General features: G+C 48.5%; 1 protein-coding gene across 2 annotated transcripts; it reads right to left on the reverse strand.

Moving 5' to 3' along the window:
• Positions 1-168: 168 nt before the first annotated feature.
• Arf1 (ADP ribosylation factor 1) lies at positions 169-15,397 on the reverse strand. Of its 2 annotated transcripts, none has more exons than XM_004657445.2 (5): positions 15,303-15,397; positions 2,067-2,250; positions 1,877-1,987; positions 1,565-1,689; positions 169-1,432 (listed from the first exon to the last, which is right to left on the reverse strand). In XM_004657445.2, exons 2-5 carry the CDS (start codon positions 2,212-2,214, stop codon positions 1,271-1,273), a joined length of 546 nt encoding a protein of 181 aa, XP_004657502.1. In that variant the 5' UTR covers positions 2,215-2,250; positions 15,303-15,397; the 3' UTR covers positions 169-1,270. The 2 variants fall into 2 exon arrangements, with proteins under 2 accessions (XP_004657502.1, XP_045008907.1); XM_045152972.1 differs by having other exon boundaries at positions 15,291-15,375.
• Positions 15,398-18,253: the final 2,856 nt, after the last annotated feature.

The following is an 18,253-nucleotide window of genomic DNA, read 5'->3' on the forward strand; positions in this document are numbered from 1 at the left end:
GGCTTACCTTTATCTCCCACTAGAAGTAAAATGTCCCTAGGTTTTCTCTCACAGATGTGCTCACATACAGGTCTAGGTCTGACCTAGACCTGCCTCTAATAGCATGAAAGGGCCCTTCCCACCTCTGCTTCCAAGAGGCAGCTTGCAGTGTTGACACACACAAGCCCATGAAATAGTTAAGAGACTTTATTCTAATAGCTATAATTACAGTGCTTGTCGAAATGAAAACTGAAAACAAGTATACAAAACAGTTGATTACTAATTGTGTATTGAAAGCAGTAAGAGGTTCCACGACACCAAATAAACCAGTTCTGAGGTTTCCCCAAGATAAATTTAACAGCTCCAGCTTCTTCAGTGTTTTATCAAAATACAAAAGAAAAAAGTAGAGGTCGTCTTTCTCGATGGCAAATCGGACCCTTGCAGGCTGAGGGAGGAAGCTACTTCACACATGGAGATGGGGGTGCTCCAGGGTTTGGGTCTGCAGTGAAGTGACCCTCCCAGCTTGCACGCGCTCCTGCTGGTGAGACTCAGGCCTCCCACCAGCGCGTCCAAGCTGGCCCAAGAGCAAGCTGGGAATGCGCACACTAACCCTGGACGACGCAGGGCCCTGCAACTAGCAGTGGGCCCCCAGCCCGCCACCAGGTGACCGTGTGGGCACAAGTACAAGCTAAATGCTATGGAATGCAGGTGACCCAAAGACAGGCAAGTCACGGGGGCTCTACTGTGACCATGCAGCGGATGGTGGTTTGTTATCACCGTCTCTCCTGTTCCCATGGGAACAGCTGATCCGATGGACTAGCATTCAGGCCGTTACTGCAAAACCTACACTAGGCATAGTCTCCCTTCTGTGTGTTCAAGTGTTCTTGTATTTTTAACTATTTTAAAAAATGCACTGAGTTCGGGTTAAAAACCAACCACCAAATGGATCCCGACACCAGTCTATAGGCCAGTGGCTCCCAGAGGCCAGGTACCCAAACACCCAAATCCCTTCTCAGTACTGACAGTGAGTTGATTTTTTTTTTTTACAATAAAAAAGCTAAGTAATATTGCATAGGAGTACCAGAAACTGCCTCAGTGGAAACAGAAACTATTTACATTAAATAAAAACCTGGCTGCAGGCTGCGTCTGCACATGTACACACGGTGCGATGCACACTGACCAACCCATGGAGACAGCTTCTGGCACTCAGGACCACAGAGTCGCATGTTTGCCACATGAGAGGAAAGCGGAGGGCGGAGAGGAGGAAGTAAGAGGGAAGGAGGGGTCTGGTTCACTTCTGGTTCCGGAGCTGATTGGACAGCCAGTCCAGTCCTTCATAGAGCCCGTCTCCGCTGGTGGCACAGGTGGCCTGAATGTACCAGTTCCTGTGACGTAGAGAGTGCAGCCCCAGCTTGTCTGTGATTTCGGCCGCATTCATGGCGTTGGGGAGGTCCTGAAAGGAAGGAGAAGTCAGTTGCAGGGACCAGCAGCAGCCAGTCCCCAGGATAGATGACGGGCCCAGGTCAGCCTCTCACCCTTTCCCTGACACAGGCAACCCCTTAGAGGAGACCTTGCTGGCACATACCTGCTTATTGGCAAACACCAGGAGAACAGCATCTCGGAGCTCATCCTCAGCCAACATCCTCATGAGCTCCTCACGTGCCTCATTCACCCGCTCTCTGTCATTGCTGTCCACTACGAAGATCAAGCCTGCAACACAGCCCCATTACTGCACATGCTCAACACTCCCCACCTAACCAACCCACAGGTACAGACTCAATCCTCCTATGATGATGTGTCCTCAATCCTTGAAGCCAGCAAAGCCATGAGACTCAGACATGAGGTGCATTCCTTAGAGGCAGACCAGAGAACCCCGAGGTGAAGCTTGACCCCTTACCTTGAGTGTTCTGGAAGTAGTGGCGCCACAGTGGCCTGATCTTGTCCTGGCCACCCACATCCCACACAGTAAAGCTGATGTTCTTGTACTCAACGGTCTCCACGTTGAAACCTGGGGACAAGGTTGCAGTTGTGGACCCTCTGCACATGGGAGCCCTAAGTCCCAGCCCCACCCTGGCCCAGCAACTTGCCTATGGTGGGAATGGTGGTCACAATTTCACCCAGCTTCAGTTTGTACAGAATTGTTGTCTTCCCTGCAGCATCCAGGCCCACCATGAGGATGCGCATTTCTTTTTTGCCAAAAAGGCCCTTGAAGAGGTTCGCAAAGATATTCCCCATGATTGTGGACAGGTGGAAGCAACACCGGCCAGAGACCTGGGGAAGCAAAGTGTCCCAAACCTGTTAGGTGCTGCCAGAGTGAACCCCATGGTGAGTTGGAGACATGTACCCAGCAATCCCCTCGCCTCCTCCCAAAATCCCACAGAGGAAAAGAACCCCACTTCCCAGAAAGGAACCCTGACTGCCAGTCTCCCTAGGCTCTACAAGGCCAAATAGCAGGCAGGAGGGCAAGATGCCACAGCAACCAAACCTGCTTCCCAAATTAATTTCACCCATCATGCTGCAGAGCATCTGACTACCAACCGCAGTCCCTCCCTCACACTCAAGCTGATATGTTTGCAGAGGCACATGAGGCCTCTTATAGGGCCAGAAAGAACCATCTAGCATCTCTCCTCAAGGCACAAGTATCAACAAAGCACCAAGGGAGATCAGGTGCTGGGAGGCCCCCCATAGGGCAACAGAAGTGACACTGCAGAATTAGCACAAGGCAAATGCTCCAACATGCAGGGGTGGCAGCAAATCACAACACAAGGACTAGTGTCAACCCTGTAGGTGAAACAGGCTGGCAAAAGTGGCTAAGGAGGTATCCATTTACCTCAAGGTAGCCCCAGCAGCTTGGGCCCCTTGAAGTTCAACAGTAGTCCTCTGGAAGCACACTCTGAGGAGCCACACACAAGGGCATGGTCCTTGAAAATGAGCACATGCATGGATATGCCCCTGCAAGGACAGATAAACACACTGTATAGGGCCCACTGGTGTTGAAACACAAATACTTGAGGATGCTAATTAAATCTTCTAGCATTAATTCACCAGAGCCCAGCCTGAACCTGGAAGGGGGTCTAAGAACAGTAAAGCTGCTCAGGCCTGGACCTCACCATACAGTAAACACTCTCATTCTTGTTTTTCATCCAAGTGGACACTGCCTTTTTGAGTACTAAGTAGTAACCGCTCCAGAAACAAAGGGATATCATGGCCTCACACAGTGGAAAAATCAGGAGTGTGTTCTTACTCCCCAAAGTCCCTGTCTTGGTGACAATCCATTCATGAGGGTGGAGCCTTGAGATCCAAACACCTGCCCAACATTGTTGCACTGGGGTTCAACTCCCTACTATGAACTTTGGGGGGATGAATTCAATCACACCTTGTGTCTTGCTCAGCTAGCAAGCCCCAGCTGCCTGGCCAATGTGATGCCACCTCTGTCCTTAACGTGGCCAGTGGAACCCCTTCATAATGGCTCCAGTGCCCTCTGGACAGTGTTCTCTTTTTAGGTTTTACATAGCACATATAGTAGTCAAAAGAATTACATGATGACTGAAGTTTAAGCAAACTGTTTTCATGGTCCCTTTTCTTGGGACAGCCAAGCTCTCAGGCATCAGGGTTGAGGAACACCTGTAGGGCACAGAGCAGCTGAATTCCTCCTCTCAGTGCAGTCCTGAAATCACTGCCTACAGGGGAATAAAACCATCAGGACAGACAGGGGAGAAGTTGGGACCACATATCCAAGTCCCCAACTGACTTACTCTTCCTTCCTTCCTTTCTTTCTTTTCTCTATTTATTTATTTAGTTAGTTAATTAGAGGCGTGGTATCACTCTAGCCCAGGCTGACCTGGAATTCGCTATGTAGCCTCAGGGTGGCCTCAAACTCATGTATCCTCCTACCTCTGCCTCCCTAGTGCTGGGATTAAGGGAGTGCACTACCACACACCCTACTCCAACTTACTTATTGGGGGGGGGGTTCAAGATAGGGTGTTAGGCTGACCTGAAATTCACAACTTTGTTACCAGCAAAGACAAGAATAATGGCAACTGCAGCCCTCTGGGGCTTTCCATATCACCTCTGTGTGCTCCTTCCTTGTGTAGCTCCCAAGAGGACCCAGGGAAGGGAAGGGAAGAGCAGAAAGGACCCACCCAGAAGAAAGCTGGAGTCCCTGAGAGCCACTGGTTGTGCATGCGCCGCAGTGTAACAATGCTGGGCAGGCAGCATTGGTTGTTAAGGCTCCACCCTCTTGAATGGATTAAGTGCCACCAAAAGATGGACTTTGGAGAATAAGAACACGCTCCCTGTTTTCTCCACTATGTGAGGCCATGCTATCTCTTCAGCAGCAAGTATTCACGGGATGGGGACTTCGTAAAGGAAAGGAATATAGGAGATTCCCAGAATGCCCTGGAAGATATGCAGGTTAAGGAGCCATAACTGGGCATGAGGTAGGAAGATTGCAATGAGTGAGTTTGAGGCCACCCTGTGACTACATGGTGAATTCTAGGTCAGCCTGGGCTAGAGCAAGACCTTACCTTGGGTGGGGGGAGCCTCCTTAACATAAGATTCTAGCAAGCAAAAATTGCTTCATGGAGGGAAGCAAAGAGACAATACTTAAAGAGGAAATGGGAGCTGGAGAGATGCCTTAGTGGTTAAAGTACTTGTCTGCAAAGGCAAAGGACCCAGGTTCAATTCCTCAGGACCCATGTAAGCCAGACATACAAGGTGGCACATGTGCCTGAGTTTGCAGTGGTTGAAGGCCCTGGCACACAAATTCTCTTTCTCACTGCCTTTTTTCTCTCTCTCAAAAAAATAAAAAATAAAAGGAAACAGCAACAAAAAACCCCCACCAATTTGGCCAGAGGATATGGCTGTTGGTACAGTGCTTGCCAAGAATGCACACGGGGCTTTATCACCAGCACAGCATAAAACTTCAGCACCACATGAAACTGGGCATGGCAGCACCTGCCTATATAATCTCACTGACGAGGAAGATCAGACCTTTAAGGTCATCTTTGCCTATATAGCAAGTGAGACCAACTTGGACAACATGGAACCTTTCCAAAAAAATGCACATACAACACCAGCAAAGGTGTACACAAAACAAGAGGAGGACAGTAGAAGGCATGTATCACCACGCCCAGCTCCCCCATTTTCTCTTTACCTCTCTAACACTTGGGAGAATGAGACATGAGGATAGAGGGCTCAAAGCCAGACTGGGCTACATGGTAAGACTCTGTTCAAGAAAAGCTGGACATGGTGGTTCGCACTAGTAATTAAATTTGAAATTGGAATTAAAGAGTATTCTTAAATTTGAGGCCAACCTGTGATACAGTGAGTCCAAGATATCCTGGACTACAGTGTAAGAACACTGTCTCAAAACCAAAAACATAGCATTCCCACCAAAATATTCTCTCTCTCAGAAAGAAACAGATAAGAGTAAATAGACAAGTCTGGCTGTAGATAGTGTGTCTCCCCCAACCCCCAAGGTTAGGACTCGTTCTAGCCCAGGCTGACCTGGAATTCACTATGTAGTCTCAGGGTAGCCTTAAACTCAGTGATCCTCCTACCTCTGCCTCCCAGTGCTGGGATTAAAGGTGTGTGCCACACATTTTTGTAATGATTTGCCAGCATGGGGGGGGAGAGGGAATGGGCCTCTTGCCACTGCAAATGAGTGAGTAGATAAGAGGTCAGCAGAGTCTCCAATCTCAAAAAGTAAAACAAAACATGTAGCATCAAAGAGAAAGGGTATCTTCTCTTCCCACAGGCCCCTTCAGCAGCAGACAACCCTGAATATCCATGTTTGCCAGAAGGAAACTGACGATATTTGGCCGCATGACTGCACCACTATCCATGACATGTATGTGTGCACTGCTGCCTTTGGACTCTGGCTGCCCTGCCCCACCCAAAGTTTAATGTGCTGGATCAACACAGGCAGACAATAGTTAGCATTTCCTGCCTTGGCAGTTCTCAGTATCTTTGTGGAGGCCCTGAGTGTCACCCATTGGTTCTATAACAGTCCTAAACCCGAAGAGCCTGTGCAGTGGAAGAAGCTCTATGGCCACAGGCCACTGCCACAATCTCTGTAGACTGCATGCCCAGCCCAAGTACTGTCACCTTTCCTCCACCAACCCCACACAAGCCAAACCTGCTTTTCAAGTTTCTCTGCATATTACTCTGCTACTAGATATCAGTGAAAACGGACTTCCCAGAGAGCTTCTTGCTGGTTCATTCTGCACCCCCCCCCCCAGGCCACCAGAGGGAGTGTCCCAGGAGGGAGGACTGTAGGCCCCTGGGATGGAGCCAAGCTAACTGAGTAACTCAGGTGGGTTTCTCTTTCCTGCCAGACTCAGCCTTGCCTTGGACCAAGAAAGGTACTTCAGAAGAATGTGTTCTTTGGTAAGGACAATGGTGCAGCCACACACCTTCCACTCTCGTCCTGGAAAAGAAATCATACTGGCCTCGAGAAAAGGTGAGGAGAAAACTCGAGTCCACACCTGTTCCACATAGATGCATGAATGCAATCTGACAGGTTTAACTGCTAAACAGGGGCAGCCAGCAAGGTCCAGTGTCCCTCTAAGTTTGTTAAGCACAGCCAGATAACGTCGTTTAAATCAGACCATTTTCCCCAAAGTGTTAGCAGCCCTAGTTTGACAGATTTTTGTTCTGGGCTGTTGGCACACTGAATAGCGTTGTCCTCCCAAATGGGGCTCATACCCCTCCCCACCTTTTTTCTTCCCTGGTGGGGACTCTAGCCCAGTCTGACCTGGAATTTACTATGTAGTCTCAGGCTGGCTTTGAAATCATAGCAACCCTACCTCTGCCTCCCTAGTGCTGGGATTAAAAGTGTGTGCCACCATACCCGGCTTTATTTATTTTAAAAATTTCATTTCAAAGTATTTTTATTTGAGAGAAGGAAGGGCAGAGAAAGAAGAGAATGGAATGGGCACACCAGGCCCCCCTACCATTGCAAATGAATTTCAAATGCCTGTGCAGCTTTGTGCATTTGGCTTTATGTGTGTACTGGGGAACTGAACCTGGGCTTGCAGGCTTTGCAAACAAGTGCCTTTAACCACTAAGCCATCTCTCCAGCCCTTCCCTTTTCAAAATTAGGGTAAGCCTGGAGCTTGCTATGTAAGCCTAGGTTGGCCTTGAACTTTGATCCGCCTGTCTTTGCCTCCCAAGTTTTTTTCCCTTTTATTAATGTAAGATTCATTACAGTATAAATTATATATGTATATATTACAACTCAGATCAGGAGTTTATTTATTAGCCTCTTCATCTGAAGAAAATTAGCAAATCTGAACATTTTCAAAGGAACTTAGAAAGAGCAGCAGTGAAAAGTGCAGGCTTGTTTAGTTATATGAAAACCTTAACTGAGCCTAAACACGAGGCCTGTGATTTAAAGGGGTTTCTTTACTGTTGTGTGCAACCCAGCCACATGCTGACCTCTGCACACTGCTTTTCCTACATCAACAAGGGATGGAATACATTTGTTCCTAAGCCTTAGGACACCACATGCCTCTCAGGCAAATACTCCAGACTTCTAGGTATGACATTTTCCTGCAATCAGTAAGTATACTACATTTGTCACTATTTTAAAAAGAATTTTTTTTTTCCTAAGAGAAAAACAATGTGCCAATACTAGGCAAAAGCATGACTCAAACAGCACCCTCCAGAAGAGGAACCATACATATGTGCTGCTTTGCACGCCGCCTCCCCACAGCTGCTGTTCTTCTAAGTTGAGGATGGGCTAATACCTATCTGATGTGTAGGTGAGCTGATGAGTGGTAATGAAGTTAGATCACTCTTTGTAAGGTTAAACTTAAGGTGAAATCCCTACCTCAGTGTGTGTATATGAGTTTCATTTGTGTGAATGTATCTATCCATGAGCTGAGTTCGTATCCAATGATAAACCATATTTTTCTATTTTGTTTTTCCCTTATTCATATTTTTGAAGTGTCACTACTTTTTAACATAACTCCTCAAAGTATTTTACCAAACACATCCACAGACATATGAACTCTACATATGAGCAGTCCCAAACAGTATCAACTTAACTATCACGTGGCTTATAACTTGAGTTTCAATAAGGAACTCCTGATCCTTAGACACTCAATTCTGAGACTTGTGAAGGCTGACACCAGGAGCATTTTACCACGTATCTGTGCACACATGCTTGTGGCAGATGGTGGTTGTCACTTGGTCTTTTGTCTTGTTCTTGGTAACTGGGCATAAGGGCTTAAGAAGAAAATCCACATATCCTAGGAGCCTGGACCCTCTATGCCTGTGGTACAGCACAGTCTATGCCCAACACATTTTGTTTTGGTAGAAGGTGCAGATAACCTCTACTTGTCCAAAGGTAGTTAGGTCTGAAAAACCAGACACTGGAAAAACAAAAGACAAACCCACAAATATGGAACTGAGTGTATAGCTCACTGGGTTTGGTCCCCAACACCACAGATAAAGCAAAGCATTTAGAAACACAGAGACACAAATGAGAAAGCACACTGGGCTGAAGAACAGATAGGGTTCCATGGTCTGGCCCAGCCCAGCCCTCCCCTAGTGACCTTATAGCCACTGTTCTGACTGGCAGCCCTTATACTTCAGCTAACTTTACATGGCCATTAGACCATTAACCTGGGATCAGTCTGGCACATCCAGGGAAGACTATGCTACTTCCTGAGCAGAACCATGATACCCTGTGAGGCCCAGGGTTGAGAGTTGGTTCCCTGGAGTCTGGCCTTTTATTCTTCACTTTTCTTGGGCACACAGGTGAAGGATACACTTCTGTACTAGGGCAGCTACAGAAAGATGCAAATCATAGATACTGAATAAAACTGTGATAGGACAACCCAAAACCCTATCCTGACCTCCTACCTTGAGATCCACAGAATTCCAGTTTGCAAGCATGCATGTCCCCAAACCTGAGAGGTCTCTGGCTGAAGCAATGAGTCTGATCCCAGGGTAGCTAGGCTTCTTCACAGTGCCCTGCCCCAGTACCCCTCACAGTGCTGGGCAAGCACTAAGCCAAACCACGGACTGCACACCTACACTGAATACAACCATCCCTGGGACCAGAGGGAGCTGACAACCAGGACTCTAAGTTCTGTTGCAAGGCAAGTAAGTCACAGTAATTTGGCTTTGCCAATAATACAGTTCTTTATGTGCCCCCCAAAGGGTGGGGCTGAGGGACCTGGCATCCCAGAGGTCCTTCGCCATGCTGAGTAAAAAAGGAGAACTGGAACAGCTTACAATTAGCTTGCGGCACTTTATAAAATAAGCTCCTAGCAGCTCTTCCTCAAACTCTCTAGAGTGAGCAGGGGCCTCTAAAGCTTCATGAGTTGGGCATACTCATATCTATAATCCCAGCATTCAGGAAGCTGAAAGCAGGAGCACTGCCTTGAGTTCAAGGCCAGCCTGAGTTATACTGTGAAAACATGCCTTGAATCCCAGCACTTGGGAGGAAGAGAGGTAGGAGGATGGCTGTGGGTTTGAGGCCAGCCTGAGACTACACAGTGAATTCCAGGGCAGCCTTGACTGGTGTGGGCACCTACCTCAAAAAACCAAGCAACAACAAAAAAAACCCACAATTTATTTATTTATTGCCTTCAATGAACTTACTTTTGGGGGTAGGGAATACTCCCATTTCTTTTGAAGAAGCAGAAAAGTGTGTGAAGAGTTAACTGTCACTAAATTCCCACAGCCCTGGAGAAGTCTTGCCCCATATTTATGGAGTTAGGCAGAGATTCACAGGGATAGAGACTGCCCTGGACACAGTTCCCCTTCCCAGGATCCCCGGTGCCAGGAAAGCCTTTCTCTAGAACACATACCTGCCAGTGCCTTCTCCCTAGTCTCCAGAGGTCTCCCCTAGAGTACCTACACATCCCATATACATTTTAGCATCTTTTCTTGCTCTCCAGGTAAACAAGGCCCCTACAGATGACTCAAGTTTCCATTCCATTTTTCCAACAAAAAGTCCCAAATGAGCGATGCTGGACAACTTTCACCTCAACACACTACAACGGCTGAACCAATCAATGGCAAGGTGGTGCCTGTGACATTTGGGCCTTTACAGTAGCCACCATAGTTCACACCTGGTGCCAACAGCACCCCTTAATTTATTGCTTCTGCCATTTGGAAAGGAAGCCCACTGACAACCCAACATGCACACACAATGCAGAGAACTGTGAGGCTACCCAACAATGACATCACAGGAAGATAAAAGGGAAGTGACTTCTAGTGACATTTTAGTACTGGGCCCAGCCATGAGGACAAAGGGAGGTGGTGCCCACTGGGGCACTAATGATATGCCAATCTGGTATCAATCTCAATGTCACCTCCACAAATTAACTTTTTCCCTGTAAACAGAGAACAGCTTTTGTTAAGGTACTGAAGAGAACAAAACACATTGATTGTCCCTGACTTACAAGGTAGTTGTGTTCCTGGAAAACCTAGAACATCTGCACAACTATGCCAAGGATACTGGAGGGATTTTCCACCTACATGAAAGCTATACAAGTGTCAGTGCTGCCTCTCAACTTGGAGAGCCAAAAATGCTCCCACAGATTGCAAAATGCCTTTTCTGGGGACTGCAAAGCTGCTCCAAGGATCAGGGCCATCTTCCAGCAGGAGACCTGCCCTCCCACACTGCTCATGGCAGGTTTCCAAACTCAGATTAAGTACACCCACCCACTTACTTCAGGGACCTGTGTCAATTGCCCTGGGCCACTGAGAATCCTCTAGTTTCTCCCTTAGCCCTACAGATCCCCTCATTCTATCACACCTCAGCTTAAATGTCACCTGTTAGGTGACATTTCTGCCTCCTTGGATGGGCCCAAGTCTGTTGCTTTTACCACAAGGCTGGGAGCCCCAACAGCGGCAGCTTTGTACCTCATGCTAAATAGGGCCTCCTCCCCAAATCCTCTCATATGTGGCTCACCATCAGAGTATAAAGCAATGGTTAAGAAGCAATGGTTAAGAAGCAAATATAAGGGCTGGAGGGATGGCTTAGTGGTTAAGGTGCTGCCTGAAAAGCCTAAGGACCCAGGTTCAATTCCCCAGTACCCATATAAGCCAGATACACAAGGTGGCACATGTATCTGGAGTTCGTTTACACTGGCTAGAGGCCCTGGTGTGCCTATTCTCTTTCCCTAAAATCAATCAATAAATAAAATTTTAAAAAAGAAACAAATAGTTATCAGGGCCCTCAGGATCAAAAATATTACTCATACCTGCAGAGAAGCGACTCCTGAAATCAGAATGTCAGGAAACACCAACCTGGATGATACTGTGCCATCTTAAACTAACACAAGTGTGCTTTAGTGTGAATGTTCCACGCCTCTACCATTTGGAGACCCAGGCATATAGAGATACCAAGACCTACTGAAGGCAAAAGCCACAGGAGGTGCCAGGGTGTGCACAAAACCTGCCAGCTGCAAGAGTACATTTCAGTTAATCTCCCTGATAATGTTCAGAATCGGGTATTACTTTGACAGAAATGTTAAGAGCTGAAAATGTTGTGATGGTTGAAAACTCTAATATATGTCAAGCAAAATTTCACAAGTTGCTGAAAGTATTTTAAATGTAGACTAATAAATTCAACCAAGAAAGAATTGTATTCTCATCTACAGAAGACAGGAGGCTTCAGAGGAACACGAACTTATCACATTCTCATTCTTCAGGAACAAATCATGAGAAATACTCTCCTTGGCCACATGACCTAAATCATGCTGAATACAGACCACTTTTCTGCTTAAGTATATGATACTGCATATATATAAAATATAGGTTTTTTTTTTTAAAGATAGTGTCTCTCTCTAGCCCAGGCTGGCCTCCACTTGATCCTCTTACCTCAGCTTCCTGAGTGCTGGGATTAAAGGTGTGCAACACTACATCCAGGTGAAGCTTTATTTATTTATTTTGGTGTGTGGGTGTTGTGCACGTGGGATATACACAACTTGTATGCAACTGTGCATGCTTGTGTACATAACTGTAGAGGACAGAGGATGACACTGAGCGTCCTCCTCTAGTTCTATTCCACTTTATTTCCCCCGAGACAGCATTTCTCACTGAATCCGGAGCTCCCTGGTTTTTTGTTGTTGCTGTTTTGTTTTCAGTCAGACTGGAGCCCCAACAATCAACCTGTCTCCCACTCCTCAGCATGGGGCTGAAGGCATGTGCATCAATGCATGGTATTTTTGTGTGGATGCTGGGGATTGAACTGGGTTCTTACACTTGTGTTCCAAGCACTCTTACCCACTGAGCCACCTCCCCAGCCTCAAAATGTAATAAATTCTCATTGGATTTTCAGATTGTATCATGTACTCATTTCCTGAAATATGCAGCAATTGTTACATCTCCCACTCATACATGCTGTACACTAGCAATCATTTCCCTCCACCTAAACTCAATCACTCCCAAATGCTACATCTGTAAAATTCTGCTTGCCTAGAATGGTAGCACCCACCTGTAATCCTGGCAGGCTGCAATATATCCAGAGGCTGAGGCAAGAGGACCTCATGTTTGAGGCCAACCTGTAAATGCACTGAGACCCTGTCTCACCACCACAAACCGCCTGCCTTTCTGGCCATTTTTGGTCTCTTCCCTTCTTTATCATTTAAACTTTCTTCATTACCAGAGATTTCGGGGAGTGTCACTCTTCCTGGTCTGTTGGTTGTAGAAAGGCTGCCAAGCCCTGTTACCACTGTGAGTGAAAACCAGGAAACAGGATCAGATAGGGACACTGTGGAGGTGGGACCAAAATCAGAGAGCAGTACCACTCCTCCACATCACTAACAAGCTTATGTGACAGATTCTAGGTGGGCACCCAAGAGTTCCTCCAGTAAATGCAGAGCTCGGATGTGTCTACACTCAGCTGTACAAGAAGCTTTACAGCTAATGAGGATGGGGATTGAACTAGGTCCTAACACTTGTGCATTTGACCCACCTGAGAATGCTGAACTACCTTTCAGAAGACTGGCACAGCAGCCTAAGTATCATGCATGAACTGTAACTGTACCTCAAAGAGTTCATAATGGCCATCATTGGACACGAACCCAAGTGTGCATGTGCCCAGCTGTCCTTTACTTCCTAGTACGTTAGGATCAAATCATTCCCAATGAGTGGGGCTGGATGGATAGACAAGTTCTTACCTAATTTAAGATACTACCTGAATTTTCATGTTTTTCTCCTATTATATTTCCTTTCATTCTCCTAATCTCATGATGGTCAAAAGCCAAAAAGAACAGACCACAAATGGCATGATAACCTAGGGCAGGGTGGGATCAGATGGGTCTCCCAGTGGAATGCCACAGTTCTCAGGAGAAATGTTCAGAAAAGGTTGGTGAGTGAAGCTTGTATATTAAAATTTAAATCTGTACATCAATGTAACATTTAACTTCAATCTGAAAAAAATTCAATCCAACTCTCAAATCATCGTTAACAGGCCTCTCTCTGTCAATCTGCACAAGTCTTTCTTTCTCTTGGTTAGACCACCTGAGTGGCTTCTCGCCAGTACTGCTTTTACCTTAACAAAAGATGCAGCCTGACAGATGAAGATGTCTGAAAACGTGGTCAGGCACAGTGGTGCACACCTTTACACACACACAAACGGATGTGAAGTGCTGGGAATCCAATCCCAGGCTTTATGCAGGTTAAGCAAGCTCTGCCACTGAGCTATACCTATCCATAGACCTTACACCCCTTTGAAGTAGCAATTTTGTGTATTTGTCTCACAGGCAAGAACACACTGCTGCTGTTCCAGTGACTCAGACTCACTTCCAACAAGATAGCTGAGGACAAGTGATGGATGTTCCAACAACGTGAGGAAACCTTTATGCCAAGGAAACACATAATTCCAACAAATATAGCTCACGAGACTTGCAGCACACTTTACCTAAATCACACAACTCTTCTCGATTTTGGAGAAACTGAGAAGCCAGGGTAGTAGCACTGCATTTAAGACCTCACAGTTTAAATGAGTAACTTGCGACAGTGCTGCTTAAAAGAAGAAGAAGAAAAAAAAAAAAGAACAAGAACACTATCTATGAGGTCATGCCCAATAGATGCTGGTTAATACAGAAGGCAGAACACAAGGAACCATGGCACCTCACTAGCTTTCAGACTGACACACTGCAAAAAAACACCAGACGTCTGTCCACTAGCACTGAAACAACTACAGCTAATCACGCCAGCACTGGTAGTGGCAACCGACTGCCCACCTTTGCCGGGCTCTCCAACAGTGACCACCTAGAGATTCTTTTCCTGGTCACTATTTTGAAGCATTTCTACCCAAAATACCTTGGGTACTTGCTGCTTGGACAGAGTAAGAGACGGGTCTCTTTCCTTGGAATCCATTCCCTAGGCACTTAGGTGCCACTATGGTCCAGCCAGCTGTATCTGACATGCCATGATTGGATCACCCTGACTTGGTGGCCAGACCTGTGCCCTGGGTCGGGCCTGTGTCACTCCAAACTGTTCCACGGGCAGGTTAACGATTCACCAGCTCCGAAGAGTCCTTCTCATCTACCGAGAAGGGCAGCAAGGAAATCACCCAGAGGCCACGGGGGTCCCGAGCGCAAGACCCCAATGAGAGCCTGGGGGGGGGGTACTGTGAGTGCACACAGACCCCAAACCACGTTTCACTCGGGGTGCAGGCGACATTCCGGTGTCCCCGAGGTCCGCAGATGGTCGCTCTTGCATGCTCCCCTGCACCCCGATCCCATTCCCGGACCGGCAAACGGGAACAGGACGCGGGAGGCCCAAATGAAAGCCCTCACCACCTGCGTGACCTTGACGTCGTCTCGGGGCGGCCCGAGACTCAGTTTCCCCGTCGTCGTCCCCCCCACCACCCACACGCACCCCAGGCTAAGGGCCGCAAGCCCGACGTCGGCGGCTAGCTCTTCCTCCGAGGGAGCCGCCGAGGCCCCGAGCCCCGCTGCCCTCCGCCCCGCACCCTGGGTGTGGAGCCTCGGGAGCGAAGGGGGGAGAGCGCGGAGAGAAACCGCAGCAGCCGGAAAACCCCAGCTTCCTGGACAAGAGCCCGGCGTTCGGGGCGGACTTCCGGGCTGCGGCGGGCGAGAGGCCGGGTTTGGGGCGCGGGAGGACCGGGAGGCCGACGCCGGGGCTCGAAGGAGGCCTCGGATGTTTCTATCCGGCCCGGCTCCTCGCCGACCCCCAGCCGCGCCCGGATTTCCCCCCCGCCGCCCGGCCTCCTCAGACCCCGACCCCCTACCATCGCCGTCGAGGGCTTCGTGATCTCCTCAGCCTGCACAGCCCGCGCCCCACCGTCCCCCACCCCTCCCCGGCCCGCGGCTTACCCAGCGTCTCACCTCAGCGGCGGCTGCTCCGAGCCAGGCGTTGGTTTCGCTCCCACAAGATGGCGGCGCTGACGGCAGCCACGTCAGCGCCTCCTGCGGCCGCTGTGCACGCTGGGGGAAAGGGGCGGGCACGCCGGAGGCCACGCCCACCGCTCACGCGACGCACGCGCACTTACACCGAGCGGGCCGCAGGGTAGGGTGCGGTGGGCTGGGTGGGGGGGAAGGTACGCAGCCCGAGGTGCCCCACCCCGCCCGGGATCGCGGCCCGCAATTTGCAGCCTACAGGGACCCGTGCGTGCACCCCGCCTGGCCATAAGGGTGTGGCCTCGAGGTCCGTCAGGGAGTGCACATGCGCCCCCGTGTGAGACGCACCAGCCCATTTCACGGATGCTGTCGCTGAGGTCGCCGCTCGTCGTAGTAGTTCGTTCTGGAGCATCAGGGCCCCGGGTGGGAAGGTCCTGTCACCTCGTAAGGGATGTGATGGCCCTCTCCGGGGTCCCCAGGATCCCTGGTCTTTCTGCTAGGTCGGGACACTGAGGAAAAGGATGCGAATAACAGATGGCCAAAGTGGAAAGGTGCTCAAGCCGAGTGTCAGACACCCACCCTGTCCCTTCGCTGGCCTTAGTGTCCTGGAGACTGCACTGACAGCAGCAGACTAGTCTGTCCTCCCAGAGCTGATCTGGGGGAGCAAACGTCCACTTTGAGCTAGAGGTCAGGGCGGTCTCTGATGAGGTGGCCTTCTGTGGGGTACAGGTGAGGTAGAGGAGCCCTCCCGCCTGATCAGAAGGCAGCTGGCTATCTGTCTCTGCAGGCACCAGGCTTGGCCCCACCACTGCCCTTAGTTCTCTCGCCCCACCCTGATGTGTCAAGTCCTGCAGGCAAGAGGCATTGAGGGATTCTAGGGGGCTTTTTGAAGCCTGGACCTCCCAAACACATCCTTGGCCTGGGACTCCCTCCCTGCTCAAAGGCCACCTCATCAAGCTGCCATGAAGATTCCTGCCTGGAGAGTGTTCTCTCCCACCCTCCTGGCTATCCACACCCTGGGGAAATGACAGGACATTCCCCGAGGCACGTGATACCAGCCACAGCCCCATACAAAGTTGTCTGTGACAGCCACTTTAGCAGCAAGCAGACCAAAAGATGGGGTATCCAGGTATACCCTAGGGTTACCAATCAGAAATCATATCTACTTCCTGGTCCTAAATGGCAAAATCGTGACAGAATATAGATAAAAGTGGTGACTATGCCATTTATCCCAACCTGATCACTACACCTTATAGGTGGGTATTGAAAAGTAGACTGTACCCCCATAAATAGTTACTTTGTGTTAATTAAAAACAAATAGCTACTGTAGATACTCAATCAAGTATTTAATCAAAAAAATATTTAATCAATGGTAAGTTTGAACTGGATCCTGTTGCTAAAGCTTAAAGAAAGAGCTATTGTCTGCTAGGTGGGGTTAAGCCCCCAGTAAAATTGTCATATTGTACATCTTAAAGAAGTTTGCATGTTAAGTTGTGTACACACACACACACACACACACATATTTTGGATTTTCAGTAGGGTTTTGTTCTAGGCCAGGCTAACCTGGAATTTACTATGGAGTCTCAAGGTGGCCTTGAACTCATGGCAATCCTCCTACCTCTGCCTCCTGAGTGCTGGGATTAAGGGAGTGCACCACCACACCCAGCTCAAGTACACACACACACACACACACACACACACACACATACACACACACACATAAAATTATTTATTTGAGAGAGAGAAATGGGCATGCCAGGGCTTCCAGCCACTGCAAACAAAGTCCAGATGCATGTACCATATTGTGCAGCTGGCTTATGTAGGTCCTGGGGAATCTAACCGAGGTCCTTTGGCTTTGCAGGCAAGCACCTTAACCGCTAAGCCATCTCCTCCAGCCCTCAAGTATATTCATTTTGAAAAGGGAAAATAGAGCACAACAGGGAAGAGCACTTGCTGTGTAAGCATGAGGAGCTGAGTTTGAACCCCAGCACTCACATACAAAAGCTGGATATGGCCACTCGTGCCTGCGACCCAGTGCTGATGGGGTGTCGACAGGAGGACTGCTGGATCAGCCTGTCCGACCTAAAAGCAGAAAGCTCCAGGGTCAGTGGGAGACTGTCTCAGGGAGGTGAAGCAGATGAGGAAGACACCCACATCTTTCTCTGGCCTCCACATGTGTGTGCACAGGGTGCGTTCATCGGCACACACATAGGCAGCACAACACACACACACACACACACACACACACACACAGTGCAAATACAGTAAAAATTCAGAGAAAGAAAACTTTAACTTTTAGCCAAGAGTTTAGTAAAATGAAAAGATATGGAGAGGCAGGAAAGAATTTAAGAGTAGATGACATGAGACTGGCTCAAAAAAAAAAAAAAAAGAAATGTGCTTTCTTGTGGATTATACACTTTTAATCCCATCACTCGGAGGGTAAAAGTAGGAGAATTAGGAATGCAAGGTTATCCTTGGCTACATGGTCTTAGGCTAGTCTGAGTTTTATGAGCCCCTGCCTCAAAAATAAAAATAAAGGGCTGGAGGGATGGCGTAGCGGTTAAGGCATTTGCCTGCAAAGCCAAAGGACCCAGTTCGATTCCCCAGGACCCACGTTAGCCAGATGCACAAGGGGGCGCACGTGTCTGGAGTTCATTTGCAGTGGCTGGAAGCCCTGGTGCACCCATTCTCTCTCGTTCTCCCCCTTTCTCTGTCAAAATAAATAAATAAATAAAAATAAAAATAAATAAAATATAAACCAGGCATGGTGGCTCTTACCTTCATAATCCCAGCACTTGGGGGGCAGAAGTAGGAGGATTGCTGTGAGTTTGAGGCCAGCCTGCGACTACAGTGGCACATGCCTTTAGTTTGTGTCCCCATACCATGTTAAGTGGGGAACCATGTGTGTGGGGGGTGTGGGTTCTGTAGGTAGACCCAAC

Source organism: Jaculus jaculus, chromosome 6 (assembly GCF_020740685.1).
Source record: "Jaculus jaculus isolate mJacJac1 chromosome 6, mJacJac1.mat.Y.cur, whole genome shotgun sequence".
Classification (NCBI taxonomy): domain Eukaryota; kingdom Metazoa; phylum Chordata; class Mammalia; order Rodentia; family Dipodidae; genus Jaculus; species Jaculus jaculus.